Source organism: Trematomus bernacchii, unplaced genomic scaffold (assembly GCF_902827165.1).
Source record: "Trematomus bernacchii unplaced genomic scaffold, fTreBer1.1, whole genome shotgun sequence".
In the NCBI taxonomy this organism is placed as follows: domain Eukaryota; kingdom Metazoa; phylum Chordata; class Actinopteri; order Perciformes; family Nototheniidae; genus Trematomus; species Trematomus bernacchii.
The window spans coordinates 18,998,295-19,017,875 of record NW_022987564.1 but is presented as its reverse complement, the minus strand read 5'-3'; the positions used below and the strand labels follow the sequence as shown (position 1 = coordinate 19,017,875).

Sequence of the window (19,581 nt, the reverse complement as noted above, 5' to 3'; positions counted from 1 at the left end):
GAGATGCGGGTTTTATTAATTGTAAGATTTTGTCTCCCTTTTATTGTTGTGGGAGGAAATCAATGCGTTGTTGTTGCAAAAATACCACTTCCGGCTTTGGAAGAGGAAATGGGCGTTACGTTGTTGTAATTTAGTTTTGAGCCCCGCTGCTCGCCGTACTACACGGTTACCATGCCAATGGCAGTAACGCTGCGCTTCCAGTCCGTGGCAACATAACAGCAGCAGAGACGCAGAGTATTTAGATATTTTATTCGTGTCTATTTATGCGGGGGAAAACACAGGTTCAGGTTATGTTTCCTTTAACCTTAGCTCGTAATTGTTTTGAGCAAGAAAACAGAGGTTTGACAGTATACCTGGAACATTTTGTGTTAGTTTGAACGGACTATTACTCACTAACTGGAACCCCCCGCGAGACAAACTTCAAATTAACCGACAATGTTTGAGCAAAGAATTTAAAGCAGGAAGTTCCCTAATATATTGGAAATGGATTCAAGCAGATTTGTGCACCGAAGAAAACCGGACATTCCTGTAATTGGACCAAGAGCCCCGGATAAGAAACAGCACATACAGGAGGTAAACAGTTAGCAGTTCTGTCTTATTATGATGCTACTGCTAAAGTGTCCCCTGTAAGCTTGTTCATCATTTATTCAATGTCAGTAATCCCTGATACCTGGTAATGTAGATAGAAGATCCTTAAGTGTAATAATATACAATCACAGGGTTGCACAAATATAAATGTAGACCATTCAATATTCAAAATTAAAAGGAACACAAATATACAGTATATAGATACTAAAGCTGTATACAAATCCTTATGTATCCTAGAAAGACTTTGGTATAATGAAACAGCCAGGTATCTGCCACATGCCAGATCCAAGGTTAATGTTGGCTGTTGCAGGTCATTTTTTCATGACACCTGCCACCATGGAGGTTAGTTTTTTCCTTATCTTAAGAAATATATATTTGAAAACAATTCATAATTTAAAAGTCAAGGATTAAAGTGACATGATATATTACATAGTACTATCTGATCCAACTTACAGATAGAAATGTTCAGGTTCATGCCACAGTGGCAGGTGAGGAAAAACATAATTGCAGACCCTGAGTACTTTGCAAAACCCTCACATTATGTAAGTTATTTATTGTTATTTGCAGAATCTCTGGACATTTAGTACTCTAAGGGGTATGGGTTGATTTGGGGATTATAGTCAGGATATAATTAGATACCATGTGTAGTCTGATTTATGCTACTTCATGGTTACATTTACAATGCAGAAAAATGACATTTTTTACCAACGTCCCCCATCCATGTGGATTTTTTGTATTGTATCTATTATATAGAGTTAATTTTATATGAATATTTTTGTACTTGTTATAAATATTTTTACGCCCAATTGCTAGATGGATCACATAACAGCTCTAAATGTTGTTTATCTAACTAAGAGACTTCAGAAAAAGGTATAAAGGCATATGTTATCTCTTGCTTTTCGTAAGGCACTATAGATCTTCTCATAAAGTGCAATGCATATACTTTTGCCAGAGTACTATAGTTTACAAAGTGCCATGAAGAGTGGTCTGAAGCTTGTGTGTGCTTTACAAAAGGTGTCAAGATCTCAAAAAGTCTAGGACACATGCGAAAGATAAATGCAAAAGACAGACAGGGTAAATGTTGACCTAAACTGTCATTTCTCTGCAGGTCAGTGTTAAAAGTATTGAACTCAGTAAGGTGATTCGTCTTCTTGAGGATCCCTTGACAGTAAGTTCAACTTGAATTTCACCAGATTATTATCTGTTTTAAATGATGTCATATCTCATCATGTTTGTTTTACTAAAGGTCAACCTGAAGGAGAGGCACCTCTTTGTACTGAAGAAACTACTGAAGAGAAGCCAAATTGGCTTTGTATCCTTCGTTCTGGAGTCAGTGTTCTCACCTACACTTCACACTTCTCTCAGGTGTCACACACTGCAGCAGAAAGTCAAATGTTCCTCATTACTGTCCCCCGGTGCAGAGATGGAAATAGATGTGTTCTCATGCAACCTGAACACAGAGCCACACGTCATTCCCAAGGCTCTAATTTACCGCCCTAACGCTGTATCTGTCAGCATTTTCCCTGTTCTGAAATAACCTCAGTTTTCATCGAGACTCTTTGCCCCATCACTTCCCCTCCCTCAATCTCATACAACCTGCAAATGTTAAGCTTCTTAAATGATTTAAGCTTCTGAAGGAGCTGACAGGCATCGCCAAAATACTCAACATCTGTGCTGAGAAAGTGACAGACCACCCTGAATATCAGCCCATTTTCTGTGAGGCACTTGACATTTGTAGGTAAGAAACAGAAATAATTCAAACCTACACTAAGAAGACAGATTTTTGTCGTTGTTGTGACATTTTCAAGATGTTGCTCTGCTTCCTCTCAGGCTTCCCTTCCTCAAGGAGAAATCCTCTGATGAGCTGAACTACGCGCAGGACGTCATAGAGTTTCTCTCTCACATGGGTACGCAGATCACTCACTGTATTCAAGTTGGTTCATAGTTTCAAAATGCGTCTTTCAGTATGTGAGGGAAATTCATTTAAAGTGGACCTATCATGCTATATTTGAATAATATAGTGTAGGACCATACCTTTATAAGGCATATTTATACTTTTTTTTTTTCAAAATACCAAACAGATCATGCATTTTAGCCATGCCTCATTTCGCTCAATTTGAAAAATGTTAGCTCTGTTTTTGCAAGGGCAGATTCAGTGAGAACAGCACCATCTACAGGCCTGGCATATGTACTACAGCGTCTCCAGCGCTTTCGAACGGCAATGGCCGTGGCTGTCTCCTCCTGATTGGTGGAGTTGGCCCAATAGCCGTAGCGCCACTGTCCTGATGTCAGGACAGTGTTCAAATCTGGATCAGTTTTTATCAGATCCGTTGCAGCCCCTTTTTTAGAGATTTGGGTATGGAGGAAAATAGAGAGGGTTGTGTTTTCTGACACTTGGTGAGTTCCCTGGAACACCGGGGACACATATTCATGTATAAAAGACGTACAAAAGTGCATTTTGCAGGATAGGTCCCCTTTAAAGACTTCAAACTTGAAGGATAAGGCTATTATATGTGCAGTGGTGCAGTACATGTATTCAAGTACTGTACAATGTTGAGGTACTCGTAAATTACTTGTGTATTTCCAGTTTATGCTTCCTTTTACTTCGACTCCACTATATTCTGGAGGCAAATATTGTACTTTACTAGTTACTGTTTGCTTTTCAGGTTAATACAAGTAATACAAATATAAATCAACTAATATATTATAATGTACTATTATGAATTATGATACCCAGCAGTACGAAAAGTAGTTAGTAAGCTCAATCCTTACTAGTTGCAAAAATAAAATGATATAGGCAATAATGAATCACTAATTATATTGATATAAAATATTATTTTGGAGAAAAAAAAGAGTAGTTTTGGTTTTGGTACTTCAAGTACATTTGGATTCTAATATTTTTTGTACTTTTACACAGGTAAGATTTAGAATGCAGGACTTGTAACAGTATTTCTACACTGTGGTATTTCTACTTTTACTTAAAGGGGACCTATCATGCAAAATGCACTTTTGTACGTCTTTTATACATGAATATGTGTCCCCGGTGTTCCAGGGAACTCACCAAGTGTCAGAAAACACAACCCTCTCTATTTTCCTCCATACCCAAATCTCTAAAAAAGGGGCTGCAACGGATCTGATAAAAACTGATCCAGATTTGAACACTGTCCTGACGTCAGGACGGTGGCGCTACGGCTATTGGGCCAACTCCACCAATCAGGAGGAGACAGCCACGGCCATTGCCGTTCGAAAGCGCTGGAGACGCTGTAGTACATATGCCAGGCCTGTAGATGGTGCTGTTCTCACAGAATCTGCCCTTGCAAAAACAGAGCTAAAAAATGTCAAATTGAGCGAAATGAGGCATGGCTAAAATGCATGATCTGTTTGGTATTTTGAAAAAGAAAAAGTATAAATATGCCTTATATAGGTATGGTCCTACACTATATTTGAATCTTTTTTAGAGATTTGGGTATGGAGGAAAATAGAGAGGGTTGTGTTTTCATATTCATGTATAAAAGACGTACAAAAGTGCATTTTGCATGATAGGTCCCCTTTAAGTAAAATATCTAAGTATTTCTTCCACCACTATATATTTGTTGATCAACAAAACATGTCAGTGGCAGTCAACACATTGATTCTGAAGCGAATTCTTGAAAAAATAGATACAAGTACATTTTTTGAATAAAAACGCTCCGTTATTTTCTCACAAAAGCGGACACCATAGCTTAAGCATTAAATAACTTAAAGAGTAGTAAACACTGCATTTATACAGGACTGTTTTCTGTGGCAGATACATACACATTAGGTGCAGCAGGACAACAGATCTGTTGACTTAATGCTAGACATAACAAAGTCCATATTTTCCTTCCTACATTTGTATCTTTTGCCTTGGTTTCTTTATTTCTCTTGTATAGCTAAAGTGCTAGTTATTCCTTTAAAGACCAGTTCAGGGGTGAGGATGACTCTGACGGTTGTGTTTCTGTTGGCAGGCTGTCTGATGAGGGTGTCCGATGCTGAAGTGAGGCAGCACATAGTAGAGTCAGTGAAATCATTCTACAGCTCTGTGGCTCCTAAACTGCTGCCTGACGGTACGGAGGGTCTCACCAAGACAAAGCCTCGGACTTTCCACTCTGAGAACCGATTTTCTAGACTTGCACTGAGTGAGGTTTTCTCATGGCTTCTGTGGTGGCATGCTTGTGCCTTTTTCTTACTTTTTCTTATATCTTCATTTCTTATTTGACCCTTAGAATCCTACTGATTGATCACACCTGTATTGGCTTGCAGAATAAAGGCTCCAAAATCATTATTTATCCTGCATTCTCCCTTTAGAGATCAATTAAGGCAAATTGTATCCAATAACACACTTATCTAACCCAAACAATGATCTTTTCGAATACAAATCTCTAATTACAACGTATTGCATTTAACTGACACAGTTTTGGATACATGAAAAACAAAAATTGACATATATATTTTGTATTTATTATTATAAATCCACCAGTGAAGCTTACATTTCATGTTCTTTTGAATCTATTTGTCTTAACTGTTTTATACTTAATCCGCTATCATTTCTTTGTTGTGTCTTATTTTCTTTTTAATACTTTTTTTCTTACTGTTTTGGAAATGACTTTTTGTCACTGGTGTTGTTCTGGTTCCTCAGATTTCCTTTTAAGTGATACTATATTCATTGTTGTTCTTTTTGTTTCTCCTATTTTCAGTTAGTTTTGTGTATCATCTTTGCCTTCTTTTGTTGTTCCTCTAACCTTACATGCAGACATGTATTCTATTGTTATAATCTTTCTTTAAATCTGTTTCTCCAGGGCTCCAGCCCACCTCTCCAGGCTACAGGCTGCAGCTGCTGGAGCGCAGTGACCTGGCTCAGACGTTGCTCCTCTCCATGGCCGCTCTGGAGAACCAGCCGGGCATCAAGCTGCTGCTCCTGCAGACACTTCAGATCCTCTCCAGCTCCTCGGGTCAGTCACTGATTTTGTTTATGCTTACACTAAACCAGTTGAAGATGGGATCTGTCAGACATGTCAATCCAAACTACTTCATTAGATAAAGTAGCCTGCTCTAAGTGCATAAATCAACTCTGATGACCAAATCAATCAGACAAACAATCAAAACAGTGATTGTTGTCCTTGTGTCAATGTCAACAGGTCAATGGGTTGTTTATTCCTCAATCCCATTAATCCCATTTCATTTGTATAATACACTGTAGTTTGCCATAAGTGTTTTTTGTTTTTTAGCTTTTAAGGTTATGTGTATAGTTACATTTACATTTGGTGAAAGTACTTGTCTTAAGCATCCTTTTTTAATTCTAAATTGTTTCTTAAAAATACTGAAGTATACTTTAGCTTGTTTATGTTCGCACCAACAGATAAGCAAATTCCTTGTATGTGTAAACGTATCCTGGCAATAAACTTGATTCTGATTCTGATTTCGCGACAACAGATATGAACTGTGCGTCGATTCTGCAGGCAGGAGGAGCGGAGACCATCTGTCTTCACATGAACCAGCCCGACCCAAACGGTCAGGTCCTGTTCCACTCCTCTGAAATCCTCTGGAACCTTCTGGAGAGAGGCAGCACGGAGGTCACTGCTCAGCTCAGCAGCATGGAGTGTGTCATGTACGTGTTTCCTGTGGGTTTAGCATGTTTTCATATGGGACTGATGAGGACAGTGCATGCTTGTAGAGCTTATTTCATTCAATGACCTTTCATTTACTCTAGTAAGACAAATCCTGAAATCAATAGTATCCTAAAATGTGAATCTCTTTGTATTAATCAACAAGCATTGCTGAAATATCAATTTGAAAGGGATACCTCACCCAAAAACTAGTTTTGGACTTGAGTTGCTCACCATGTGTTACCTTTATTTTTCCTACATGCCTCCACGATGAACCAATATTCCAACAATGGAGAAAAGTTAGGATGTATTCAACTAAACGAGGGCCTATAAGAAATGTGAAAAACGATATAAAAATGCCTGTTAACATCTCAGTTAAACCGAAGTCTCCTTTATCCAGTATAGGCTCACTACTTCCCAAACACATGCATTTTCACTAAAAAAACTGTTCTGTTCATCAGATCTCTGAAAGAAGCGTTTCTTCACCAGTTGATAAACGGTTTCCGACACTCTGACCTCCAACTCAGAAACGATCTGCTTGTGATCACAACTCTCATCGCTGGAAACCCAAACTCTCTGCTCATTGTAAGGATAGATAGTTGTCTAAAGGAACTGCAGCTGATATTTGGAACTAATTCCCGCCCTGTACTTCATGTGTAGAAACTGCCAGTATGCTTCGTGTTGACAGTGTGCTTCTTGTTTTTAGGAAAGCTTATTTGCCAAACAGCTCGTGGTCTTTGCTACATTTCCAGAGCGTGAGTCCCCTCTTGACTTAACATTTCTGTTTCTTTTTTTACATTTGAAATATTTATACAGTACTATGTCAAACAAACAACATGATATATGTAATTGTTAACAAATATGTTTATAGTTCAATGTTTAACAGTTCAATCTTAATATTACATAAAAAAATATGAAATCTAAGTGTTTAAACGAAATGTAAGTCTTCGATCTAAATATTTAATCTGAATTTAAATGTTAAAGCCATGTCTCTTGTTTAATCTAAATCTCAAATCTAAAACTAAACAAGATTAGATTTGACTAATTTAAGATTAACATTTAGATTGAACATACGTTTAATCATTTTGAGATGTTATTAACATCAACATGTTGTTTCACATGAATTTGTGTTTTTTCATTTTGTTAAATGTCACACAATGAGCCTAATATTCAGAATGTATCACCCGGAACACTTTAAACATATTTTTTAATTTGCCCCACATAGGAGAACCTTCTATGATAATACAATTGCCTTCTTTATCTTTTAGTGAAAAGTCACAACCCTTTGGTCAGCAACCTGAAGCTCAGCTACAATAACGAAGACTTGAAAATGAAGAAGATGCTTTTGAATCTGTTGGTTTTAATGTCAAAGGACTTAGCTGCTCTACAGGTCAGTCACACGCTCAGTATTGTTTCAGTAAATGTATTGATGAATGCAACATTTTGAACGCTCTCCATGTTTCCTTCTCCCAGCTTTATAAAGAGGAAAGAGTCCTGCTTGCTCTGCTGATGCTTGTGAGGCCGCCTGCTGCTTCCCCTGAGCGCCGCTCAGCGTCCCGGCAGTGGTCCTCCGCCCAGCAGGAGGAGGTGCAGCTGCAGGCGCTCGCCACCCTCTGCTCCCTCGCTCCGATCATGTTGGAGGACTACATGTCCTGCCAGGGAAACGCTGTCCTGCTGCTGCTGCTGGACTGGTGCGTCGCTCAAGGTGAGGACGCTATGTGAAGAGACACACTTAGTGTAACTTTCTCTTTGTACAGCATCTTTCATACACAAGATGCAGCTTAAAGTTCTTAAACAATATAGCACATAACACAAGAAAACAAGAAACGTTATACAACTCAATTCAAAAGAGACAAACAGCAAAAATAATAGGGAACAGTACAACATATTGGAGGAAAGTGTTTTAAAATAAAGGCATCAAATTAAATAATTAAGATGATATTAATCAATAAAAAACATTGATAAAAATTATACAATATAAATGTAGATGCTTATAAATATTATTATTTAATATTTTTTTTAATATTTTTTTCTCATGTATTTATATATTATTACTCTTTATATTGTAGAATAAATTGTTTAAAAGGATTTTTTTAAATACGTTATTATAAATGATTTTGTTTACTTTCCATTGCTTTAATTGTTTATAGGGTTTTTCATAAAACAACAGTATACTTACTACATATTTCCTCCAGATGCTTTCTTCGGTCAGGGTCACAGCTCCCCTGTAGCAGAAGGAAGAGGCAGGAGGAAGGCTCAGATGCGGCACTGTATCAGAGTGCTGCGATCTGTGACATCATCAGGAGAAGAGTCCGTCAACCAGGACCTTTGTGATCAGGGAACCATCAACCAGCTCCTGGGTAAATACAAATACAAATATAAGCAAAAAGCCTTTTCATAAAAACAGTTCCTACAGACGTACCTGTTGCATTTCCCCAGGGATCTTAATGCAGATGGAGGCGTGTCCTGATGAGGATGATTTGGTTTCCCTGGAGATCAAGTCAGATATTCAACTGATACTTTCAGCACTGTGTGAGAGAGACATGCACAGAAAGGTAAAGCAGAGTTCATCTCCCTGATAAAAACACTTTATACCTCACCTGTTCAAAAAAGTCAATGTCAGAAAAGCGAAATCTAGACCATTTGGTTTGTATAAAATAATATCAATGCCTGGGGAAATTGGTACGGTCAGTGCTATTTGTCACAGTGTCTTATTCGATAGTACACATGAAGCATGTCCTTATTCAAGACATTAATACATTACATATTTTGCATTAAAGGTGGGGTAGGTAAGTTTGAGAAACCGGCTCGAGATACACTTTTTGTTATATTCCATGGAATGCTCTTAACATCCCGATAGCAATGAATATCTTAAGTGCTTTGACAAAAAATCCATAAATAAATTTCATCTGTGGAAGCCGTAATACTGTAAAAAGCACGACCAATCATTTTAGCCGGCCTGGGCTAAAGTAACTGGATGGCCTACCTGCCTGTCAGCCTTCCATCTGTGCACACACTTATCTCGTGCCCTCATTGGTCATGTGCGCGTTCGTGTGTGTTGGAGGAGGGGCTCTGTAAGGAAGTGGCAGATTTTTTCCGGCTGTGTATTTTCAAATTCTAGCACACTCGAGCTGGTTTCTCCAAAATTACCTACCCCACCTTTAATGCTTCGAGGGAAAATGTTTGTATTTAAGTTTTGTTAAATACAAACACTATTATTCCATCCATCTGCAACTTAACACTAATATGATTTTAATTTGTGTTACTTTACTTTGTTTTTAAGCGATGCAGCAGCTGAAAATATTTGTTTTGAATAAATGTAGTTCTTATGTTTAGTTTTAATTATTTTTCTATTTTCCATTTTCTATTGTTTTTATGGTCTCCATCATTTTTGCTTTTATTTGTGTTTATTTGTCAGATGTAATCTCTTGCTCTGATCAGAACGTTAGAGTTTGATGTGTGGAGTATCTCCACCCTGACAGTCCTGTGCTGTACCACAGGAGCTGTTTGGCTCAGAGGGAGTGGAGATGGCGGTGCACTTCCTGAAGAAAGGCTCCGACAAGTTCTACAGCGGCCTGGGACACAACAAGCTCATCCTCTCCACAGTGGACTGTGTGTGGTCAGTTCATCCAAATCTATACAATAATAGATTCAACTGCTAACTGCCTTATTTGTTATGTTTTCTATAATAATGATGTGTCTTCTTCTCCGTGTAAATATAAAGAGAGAAACCTGAGAAAGTTTCCATGTGTCTCATCAGGTCTTGTATTGTGGGTTGCTACACTACAGAAGATTACTTTTTGGCTAAAGAGGGGGCGTCTCTCCTGATGGACTTACTCAGTGTAAGTAGCTCATATCTTGATTTCTAATGGCCGAAGCTTAACTGAAGTGATTGTTGAATTTGTGTGTCTTTATGCCGAATAATATGATGTCATATCTGGGTTTCTCTGTCCAACAGTCGAGCCCCAGGTGTGTGCACTGTAACGTCCTGGCCTCCCTGCTGGAGTTGTGTGACAACCCGAACGCTCTGTCTCACATCCTGAGCTGGAGGGACAGCAGGGGACAGACGGCTCCCAGGTTCCTGCTGCAGCTGTGGATGGACGAGGAGGAAGAGCTGAAGGTCAGCCGAGACCAACATGGGGGCATCGCAGGTCAGTCTGCTACCAGGGTTTAAACGACACACTGTCAATGAAATGACAACAGAGAAGGTATTAACATACTTACATGTCACTACACTGACCTGTTGATTAGAACTTATCAACAGATTATATCCGTGATGAACATGAGAGCAACAGATGTGACTAGATGTATACCACAACATGTTTCATATGACATAAGACAGAATACATATATACATATTCATAGACTATATATAATATGAACTATAACAGACTAACAATAGCATGAAGAAAAGTGGTTCAGTGCGGACTGGAACTGGAGAGTAGCCAGTTCACCTCCTGGGCCCTACCGAGGTGCCCTTGAGCAAGGCACCGAACCCCCACCTGCTCCCTGGCGGCGGCTAGACTGGCTGCCTCTCCGCTCTGGATCCTCTCAAATGCATGTGTGAATATAACTGTGTGTATTTGTACAACAACAATGCATGTGTGCACGACCTGTGTGTATTTGTACAACAACAATGCATGTGTGCACGACCATAACTGTGTGTATTTGTGCTTGTATAATAATGCATGTGCCTGTATATAAAACTGAATTTCAGTGGAAAACTGAATTTCAATAAAGGTCCATCTTCTTCTTCTTCTTCTTCTTAATATCCTTGCAACATATGATATTAATAATAATAATTACTCTCAGAAAGCAATATATATATACAACATACATATCATGTGTTAAAGGCCAAACATGTTTCTAAACAGTTTTTTCTTCTTTTTCACTTTTCGACTTTAAGATCCCCAGAGGCCCATCCTCGGTGTTTACCAGCAGGAGGACCCCCAGCTGTCGTTTCCTGCTAACGTGCCGAGTGCAGCAGTGCTGGAGCTCTCAGAGAACCTGCGCTCAAAGATCTACTCCATCTTCTGCAAACTAGGTGAGGCTATTATTAAAGAGTTAGACTACATGAGAACAGCAGTCTATTTATTAAGTATGACCGCCAAGGCCATTTCAAATGAGCACTACAGGTCATTTGCAAAAGCATGCGGTACATAATAATGATCTGTTACTTTTGCAGGTTTCCATGACCTTCCTGGATTGTCAAGAAAACATTATGTGACCTTGAGTGTCGTCAGGAGATATCTGGACTTCAAGGTAGAACCGCCAGTGATGGATTTGAAATAAGCTGTATTTGTACTACGAAAAACTGCTTTAGAATGATGTCACTTTTATACCAGCAGAATATTAAATTATACATTTGCGAGATAAGATATTGTAATTAAATTAAACTCTTAAATGATCAACATATCCCCTTCAAACATGTTAAAGTGTGATTTAAATACACCCAGAGAAAAGTTGAGTTTGAGTGACAGAAAAAGTGTGATCGTTGATGTGTTTCTGGTGCTGCAGGTGGGTGAGGTGTGGGAGGAGGTCAGCAGGGAGCTGGGTCTGGACGGTGTGAGGCCGACCACTCCGGATGAGGAGGCTCTGAGCGCTGTCTGTAAGATCTCAGAGGACACGGCCAGGACGGTGGCAGCAGAACAGAGGAGCATCCTGGAGCTGCAGGAGAAGGAGGACATCAGCGAGGAGCAGCTCATGTACACAGAGGTGCTGTCAAAACGAAATCTTTAAAAGTCAACTGAATTAGGATATTTTCTTTTTTTTATCTTCTTATTTATTTTCTGCTGATCCATGTAAATACAGCAGATTTTCCTTTTTTTGTTGCACTTTTAATGACACTTTGTTTGCTGTCTGTGTTGCAGATTAAGTCTCACTGGAAGCAGAAGGAGCTCACAGCCAAGTCATGGGACAGTTACGTTTCCAGGACTTCCAACTATGAGATCCTAAAGGTTTTTCTATTTACCATCCACAGATAAAACCTCAAGTCATCATAGATGTTAAATAATAGAATTGAGGACTTGTGTTTTTTTGTGTTCTGCCTTTTTCTGTACAGGAAGTGAAAGCACAGAGGGAGGAATACATTGAATCATCCCGACCCAAACCAGAGCATGAGGAAGCTGCTGTTCATCCTAAAGAGGTCTGCCACACTGACACACAACGAGTACTGTACTGCTCACTGTCGTAGTATGGCTTTAGGAGACCTGCAGTGATTTCAGCAAAGTAGTTCAATCAGTTTCTGACAACAAGAAAATGTACTCACTTTTAAAGAAATAGGAAAAACTGCAGCAATATATTCTTCCCCCTCAACTCGAATAGTGAGAAATGATGTACAGTCCAAGCCTCCTTTGTATGCTAACTGATAAAAGCAGAAAAAACATAGAAGCATTAAGTAAAGAAGTAGCCTGTTTTTCCTCTAAGAAACAGCAGTTCAGAGGGACAGTACACCACACAATATTTAAAACATATTATTGCTCTTACTCGTTGTTGTTTGTCCAGAAAAGAGTTCCTTCATGACAGTGCTTTCAACAAGCTCTGCAGGGTAATGATTTCTGAAAAGATACATTAGTGTTGAGCCATCTAGTAACATTATGTTTGAGAGAAGGCAGTTCCAAAACATTGATTAATAGCACTACAGGCAATAGGACAGTTATTTATTTTGAATTAGCTGTCTCCTAAACACTTAAGAAATTGGGTGTTATCTCTATAATTCCTTGTAAAATAATATTTTTGTTATATGTAGGTCACAAAAGATAAAAAATCTGTTTTGAAAACCAGAAATCTCAACACCACGTGATAAGGAAATCATTTATGAGAACATAATTATTGACAATATATAAATGTTGTGCACTAGGGCTATACCAAATACTACTACTAAATGATTATGCTATGTTTCTCTGCGTGTTTCAGCTGATCCTGGGGCAGGTGATGTCTGTAGAGAGGACAGGATCCTCGGGGCCCGCAGGAGTGAAGCTGACGCTGGCCAGAACCTCCATCAAGGCTTCAGGTCAGGACCAGGCAGCCCCAACCACACAGGACCCGGAATACTTCAGCACTGTGAAAGACTGACGCTTCAACTAATAGACTTGAATGTTCACCCAACACACAACAAAACAAACGCTGCGGCACATTAACATGTTTGTCATGAATAGTTGTTTCTATCAGCCGTTTCTTCCCCGTACTGAACTGTTTTATGTGATTTTGGCAGCAAACGCAGACATGAGGTCACTGGCTGTGCACAATCAGCACCTTGTAGTAGAATCCACCTCCAATCCCTTTAATAGACACACACACAGTGCATTCAACTGATTGGCCTTTGTGTCTTACATCAGCATATCTGATGCACAGTGTAATACAAGATGTATGTATAGTAAATGAATAAAACAACTTTGTTTTTTAGACAGCATAAAAAGAACTTGAAGCATTTTATTTTTGTACATTTCTTCCATTAATTTATGCTATCATCCTCTAACATCCTTTGTTTAAATGTGCAGCAACATGAACAATGAGGCCTTATGTAACAAAATAACAACCACTAAATTCATTTTTAAAAGTCTCATTATATCCAGTGAAGATTAATCCTGACAAATGTTACTTTGTGTTTGGCAGCTGCCACGCCCAGAAGGTCCATTCAGGGCAGTTTTTTAAAAAGTGTTTTCTCTGTGGAGTGTTTAGGGTTATGTAAGTCACTGCAGCGCGTTAACACACATGTTCCCTGAAGCGTGCAACATCTTCTTTCTCTCTGCTCTCACCCATTTGACTGGCTGGTTGAGCAGATACTCTCTGACATGCAGCTTTGTGAGTGCGTGTTGCGCCCCGTCAGACTGGGTCTCTGTACAAAAGAGCCGGGACACACAGGAGCCCCTTCAGTACGACAGGCTGCCACTGTTTGTTCAGGCTGTGGAGGGGCTTCACATGCTGTCAGTCTGTCTGTCAGTCAGTCAGTCTGTCTGTCTGCGGGCTGAGCAGCTGTCGATGAAGGTGAAGGTGAGCGTGGACGGGTGATCAACTTCCTGAGGATCTGTAAACTTCAAACTGTGAGAAAACCTTTGTTTTAACTTTAGGACTGGTTATTTTGAACAACTTTAAAGTATTTTAAACTCACATTGGTTGTATGTTGTATGTTGTAAGTCGCTTTGGATAAAAGCGTCTAACAAGTAACATGTAATGTAATGTAATGTTCATATTTTAAAGACATTTAAATCAACTAAATTAAAATAATTTGTCATTTTAATATTTGACAGCACTGGAAAATCTACATTTGGAGATATTGGAGTAGAGCTGTATGGTCTTTGTTGTGTTCAATAATTGTATTACAAAAACGATCTTTATTAACAGGAGAGAAACATTGAAATCACTAAACAAAGTCTACTTTTGGGGATATTTGATAACTAAACACAGTAGGTTCAAATATACATTTAGGTTTTCAATACATCTTAATGATTCTGTCTGCACTAACAGGTGATAAGCATTATGGGATAGCATCTGTATCTAAAGGTGTTTTACCGCAGACGGGATGCTATGTTCAGGAATGGAGAGGCTGCTTATTTTAGAAATTCTGATCAGAACAAATACAAAAAAAGGAACATTTTGATGACCTATGATGACATGTAAAAAGATTGAGGGTTTTGCATTCAGCATCACTCTCATTTTTTTCTCCAAAAGTATATTACAAAACCTTTTCTCTTCAGTTACCTTGTGATTATCTGCAGATAAACTAACCAGCAACATGTCGAGAAAAGAAACAAACAAACTTTATTTATATAGCCCCTTTCCAACAGACATTATAAAAACAAAACACATTTAAATACACCCAGAGAAGGAGAATATACACACATAACTCTGTGGTCAAGTTTCCCCCAAGGTCTCGAGATGAATCTCATGGGTCCTGATATGATGCATGAAAAGACAAATCTTATTTCTGCCAGAGAAAAGTACATTTTGACAACCGTATAAGGTCGTTTCACCCCTTACAGATCCTTCAAATATTCAGGAGGAATTCACTCTTTTGTTGATGCACGTACAGCTCGTACAAATATGCAACTTGTAATGAGAGGATTCATGTAACAGTGGAGTCACAGAATAAGAAGGTTTGGGAATTACTGATGTAAAATACTAACTAATGAAGAAAAGTATTTGAATTGAAGTTGTAGTGTTCTACATTGTAAACCTGACCCGGTGAAGAGTGACAGTGTCTCCTCTCCTGCAGGTGGTGTGCTGTCTGAGGAGCTCCAGCAGCAGAGATGCTCCTCAGACTGGGGCGGCTCACTCCAGGATACTTCAGACTCCTGGAGGTGGGTCACAGCCACACGCTTTACTCTGTCTCTATATTTAGGAAGAGGAGTGAATGAATATTTTACAGAGAGCTGATGCAGCTTGACTCTGGAGGTTACTTTATATAACCTGTTTACACTCAACCTCACAGCTCGTCATTGTCTTGGACTGAAACGACCCTTTCAGGGTGCCAACGTACTCTATAGTTTCTATTTTTTTATATTCTGTGCATAATGGCTTTAAAAGCTTCCTGAAAGATTTCAAACATTATGATGTTATATATTTTTGTACTGAACTAAGTGAAAACAGCAGCACTCTTAACACATTTATCTGAACCCAACTAGATTAGATTCAAGCAAAATTGTAGTTATTTAACTTACTATTCAGCTGACTGTCTCATACGTTTACAAAAATATACAGTGCGAGAAAAAGCCAGTTTCAGGCCAGCAGGAGTTATTTAGAAGTACAAATGTGCAGTAACATAACAAGATTTTCAAGTATGTATATTTATATCAGTGTGTTCAGCTTTGTTCAGCTCCTTGTTTTTAGCTGTATGTCTATGTCTGTGTATAGATTCAAATGACTGGTATGTGTTGTTCTTGGCAAACAAAGCTGATTCTCAGTCTACAGCCATTTTAGTGTCTCTGTGTTGCTGTGCCCACATGCTAGAAAGCCCCTGCACTGGACCATTGATATACGGAATAACTGAGAATACACCCTCAGTGAAAACTCACCAAAATGTATATCACTCATGACAAAGTCGTGGGATTTTGACACGGTGGAAGCCTCTGGACTGGACTTCTTTCTAGCTTATTAACAACTTTGGAACTGAATACAGCATGCTCCAGCAATGTGGATGTAATTACTGTATTTCTTCCTGCTGGAGATTGTTTTTTTTAACTTATAAAGTTGTGACTCCTGCAGTATTACATTTAATTGTTTTAAGCTAGTTCAAAAGCTATTAACGAAGTGGTTTGGAACTTGAAGTTGGTTTAACGGTGAACTAGATGCTAAGTCACCAATGTCATTATACTTAATCCTCAGAGGAGCATTGCAATCTGTCCAATATCAGGTAGTTGATAATATTTCATGCTGGACCAGTTGGTAAATTCCCACACTAGCACGTTGCCCCTAAAAAGACTAAAAAGATGAAGCCTACACGTTTACAACTTTAGAACAAAGGGCTAAAATCAACATCCGACATTGTCAAATGTTTCACCAACACAATCATACAGTATGACTTCGGAATACTTACAAATGCTGACATAATCACATACAATTATACAAATTGTTCCTTTATTGAGAAAAAAAGTTGCATAGTACAACTTGAACTGCTCTCTGATCAGACTAGTGTGTGTTTAACTGTGCGTGTGTGTGTGTGTGTGTGTGTGTGTGTGTGTGTATGTGTGTGTGTGTGTGTGTGTGTGTGTTTAACTGTGCGTGTGTGTGTGTGTGTGTGTGTGTGTGTGTGTGTATGTGTGTGTGTGTGTGTGTGTATGTGTGTGTGTGTGTGTGTGTGTGTGTGTGTGTGTGTGTGTGCGCACGTGCGTGCATGCGCGTGCGTGCATGCGTGCGTGCATGTGTGTGTGTGTGTGTGTGTGTGTGTGTGTGTGTGTGTGTGTGTGTGTGTGTGTGTGTGTGCAGAGGCAGGTCTCCGGTGAGGTCCGGATGCAGCCACAGAGCAGCTTCATCAATCCCATCGCCATGACGATGGCCACATTGGGGATGGGAGTGTCTCTGTACAGCGCCAGGCAGATGGCAGAGAGGGATCTGAAGCATCAGTGAGAGCAGTGTGTGGGACAGGGTGTGGGTGGGTGTGTGTGTGTGTGTGTGTGTGTGTGTGTGTGTGTGTGTGTGTGTGTGTGTGTGTGTGTGTGTGTGTGTGTGTGTGTGTGTGTGTGTGTGTGTGTGTGTGTGTGTGTGTGTGTGTGTGTGTGTGTGTGTGTGTGTGTGTGTGTGTGTGTGTGTGTGTGTGTGTGTGTGTGTGTGTGTGTGACAGAAGGTGTGTGATGGAGCAGGTCGGGGGAGTCATGTGTTTGTGCTGCTGCTGGAAGGAAAACCTGGAAAGTGTCTGGAGGAAAGTGTGTGTCAATGTTCCCATCAGGAGGATGTGTGATGTCGTCAAACAATTAACACCTTCGTTGCCATATCAACATGTGGAGCCCATAGATTGACAATCTGCATTTTTCCTGCAGGTTGTCTTTGATTTTATTATTGATTTTATTTTAAAGCAATAAATTAGCATATCATTTGTCAACAGGGGTCTTTATGAAGTTTATCCTGTAGCCTTTGTTATTTCCTGCATTTTAAAGAAGTAACCACACAAAATAAAATAAAAACACAAATAAATACAGAAAAATAATTATGTAGGAAATTCTCTCAGCACACACGTTTTTGCAGTTATTTATTTTAGTATAAATCAACAAGCAGTGTTGTGTATTTCATGTAGCATGAAAATTAGCTTAAGAAAAAGTGTTTTTTTGTCATGGCTTGTTCAGTTTACCAAATACAAATTAGATGTATATGTATTAACATTGAATAAAGGAAATGTCTGTTAATGTAAAAAGCCACTGAAAGACATTAAATATTTAATATGTAATTCTTAAATAAATATGTTCAAAGCTTTGACCTCTCTGTGAAAAATTGAGATTTGTATGGATTTCTTTGTGTTTGTAGAAACTTTAAAACAGCTCTGTGGTTCTCAGGCTTCATCGGAAATGTTTTGTGGGAAACAGAAAGTCTCGGGCGCCTGCACAGTCTGAATGGAGCGACTCATGTGGATAAAGCTCAGGATGGGAAGTGATTTTCCCGCGAGCTGAAATTCTACATGTTCTCTAACATCAATGGATGAGAATGAGAACTGTTTCTGCTTTTACATTCATTTGTCTACACTTGCACTTATGTAAAGTGATCCTTTATCTGACAAACAGCAGTTTAAAGGGACAGTCCACGCTAAAATCTAATGTTTGTTTTACCCTACCTGTATTGCCTTTTATCAATCTAAGGGATTTTGCTGTGAGTTGCTGAGTGTTGAGATATCTGATGTAGATATGTCTGCCTTCTCTCCAATGTAGTTAAACTAAATGGCTCTCTGCTTGCGGTGCTCAAAGCGACCAAAACAGAGATAACAATAAGTGAATATTGGACTTACATTCATCAGGTGGACAAAAACACAAATATATAAATATGTTGATCTGTAATGGCTCAATGTGTAACTAAGCAACTGTTTACTTCCAAGTCCATCATATCAACAGAAAAGATGATATGTCAGTGTTGTGTTTGAAACTGGTTCCTACTGCCCTCAAGTGGCCAAAAATGATATGTGAGAGTCAGAATATGGTTTATTTTCCAAGTACACATAAATTGAATATGCTTTGGTTGGCACGTGTTCAATATAACTGTTTAAATAGCTAAAGGCAGAAATGTCCTGATCATGTCCATCAAAGAAATATTTTCAGAAATCTATCAATTTAGAACCACTGTTCAAGAGAATGTGTATGGCTGTGTTCTTTTGAAATAAGCAAGAAAATATATCAAAGAACAGTTCAATACATTGTGACAGTTTTGATTTCTAACTCTTAATTTCTAGTAGCAGGATTCTGACCTTTTGTTAGGCCTGTGATATTTTGATTTATTCTACATCCCTGTCAAAACGACTGGATCCAGAGGTCACCGTGGGAACCAGCCCCTGCTGTTGGTTTGACTAATTCCTCTCCCCTGGGAGCCAAAGAGGAAGAGGATGTCAACTGTCAATAATTTCTTTATCCAGAACTCATCTAAAACTGGAAGCTATTTTTAAATAAGACTGTATTGTACTGGGTTGAGAGAATATCTGTCATTAAAGTGACAACAGAGGGACACTAAAGACTATTATTTAAAATATAAGTTAGAGACACACATTTCAAGTGAGGATCCTCTAACTGTCTTCTGGATAAACACAATCCAAACATTGAACCTCAGGAAAGTTTTGAGAATATTGATGAGCAGATTGATACATGGATCCTATTTTCATGATTTATTATTTAATTGTCCCTGTGAGAAACCTTCACTGTTGTAGAATACTGCATCAAATATAGCTGTTAACGGCAAG

The 19,581-nt window shown here is 38.9% G+C and overlaps 1 protein-coding gene across 4 annotated transcripts; it reads left to right on the top strand.

The window, feature by feature from the left end:
• The first annotated feature begins 207 nt into the window (after positions 1-207).
• LOC117478119 (cilia- and flagella-associated protein 69-like) lies at positions 208-13,632 on the top strand. 4 transcript variants are annotated; one of them, XM_034125025.1, is made up of 23 exons: positions 208-573; positions 1,697-1,756; positions 1,835-1,900; positions 2,217-2,326; positions 2,419-2,495; positions 4,575-4,673; positions 5,406-5,558; positions 6,040-6,214; positions 6,674-6,797; positions 6,919-6,967; positions 7,481-7,602; positions 7,686-7,917; positions 8,408-8,572; positions 8,652-8,767; positions 9,713-9,831; positions 9,973-10,054; positions 10,171-10,363; positions 11,119-11,256; positions 11,398-11,474; positions 11,730-11,927; positions 12,083-12,169; positions 12,274-12,357; positions 13,128-13,632. In XM_034125025.1, exons 1-23 carry the CDS (start codon positions 484-486, stop codon positions 13,284-13,286), a joined length of 2,775 nt encoding a protein of 924 aa, XP_033980916.1. In that variant the 5' UTR covers positions 208-483; the 3' UTR covers positions 13,287-13,632. The 4 variants fall into 4 exon arrangements, with proteins under 4 accessions (XP_033980916.1, XP_033980913.1, XP_033980915.1 ...); XM_034125022.1 differs by having other exon boundaries at positions 4,575-4,745; XM_034125024.1 differs by lacking the exon at positions 1,697-1,756 and having other exon boundaries at positions 4,575-4,745.
• The last annotated feature ends 5,949 nt before the right edge of the window (positions 13,633-19,581 follow it).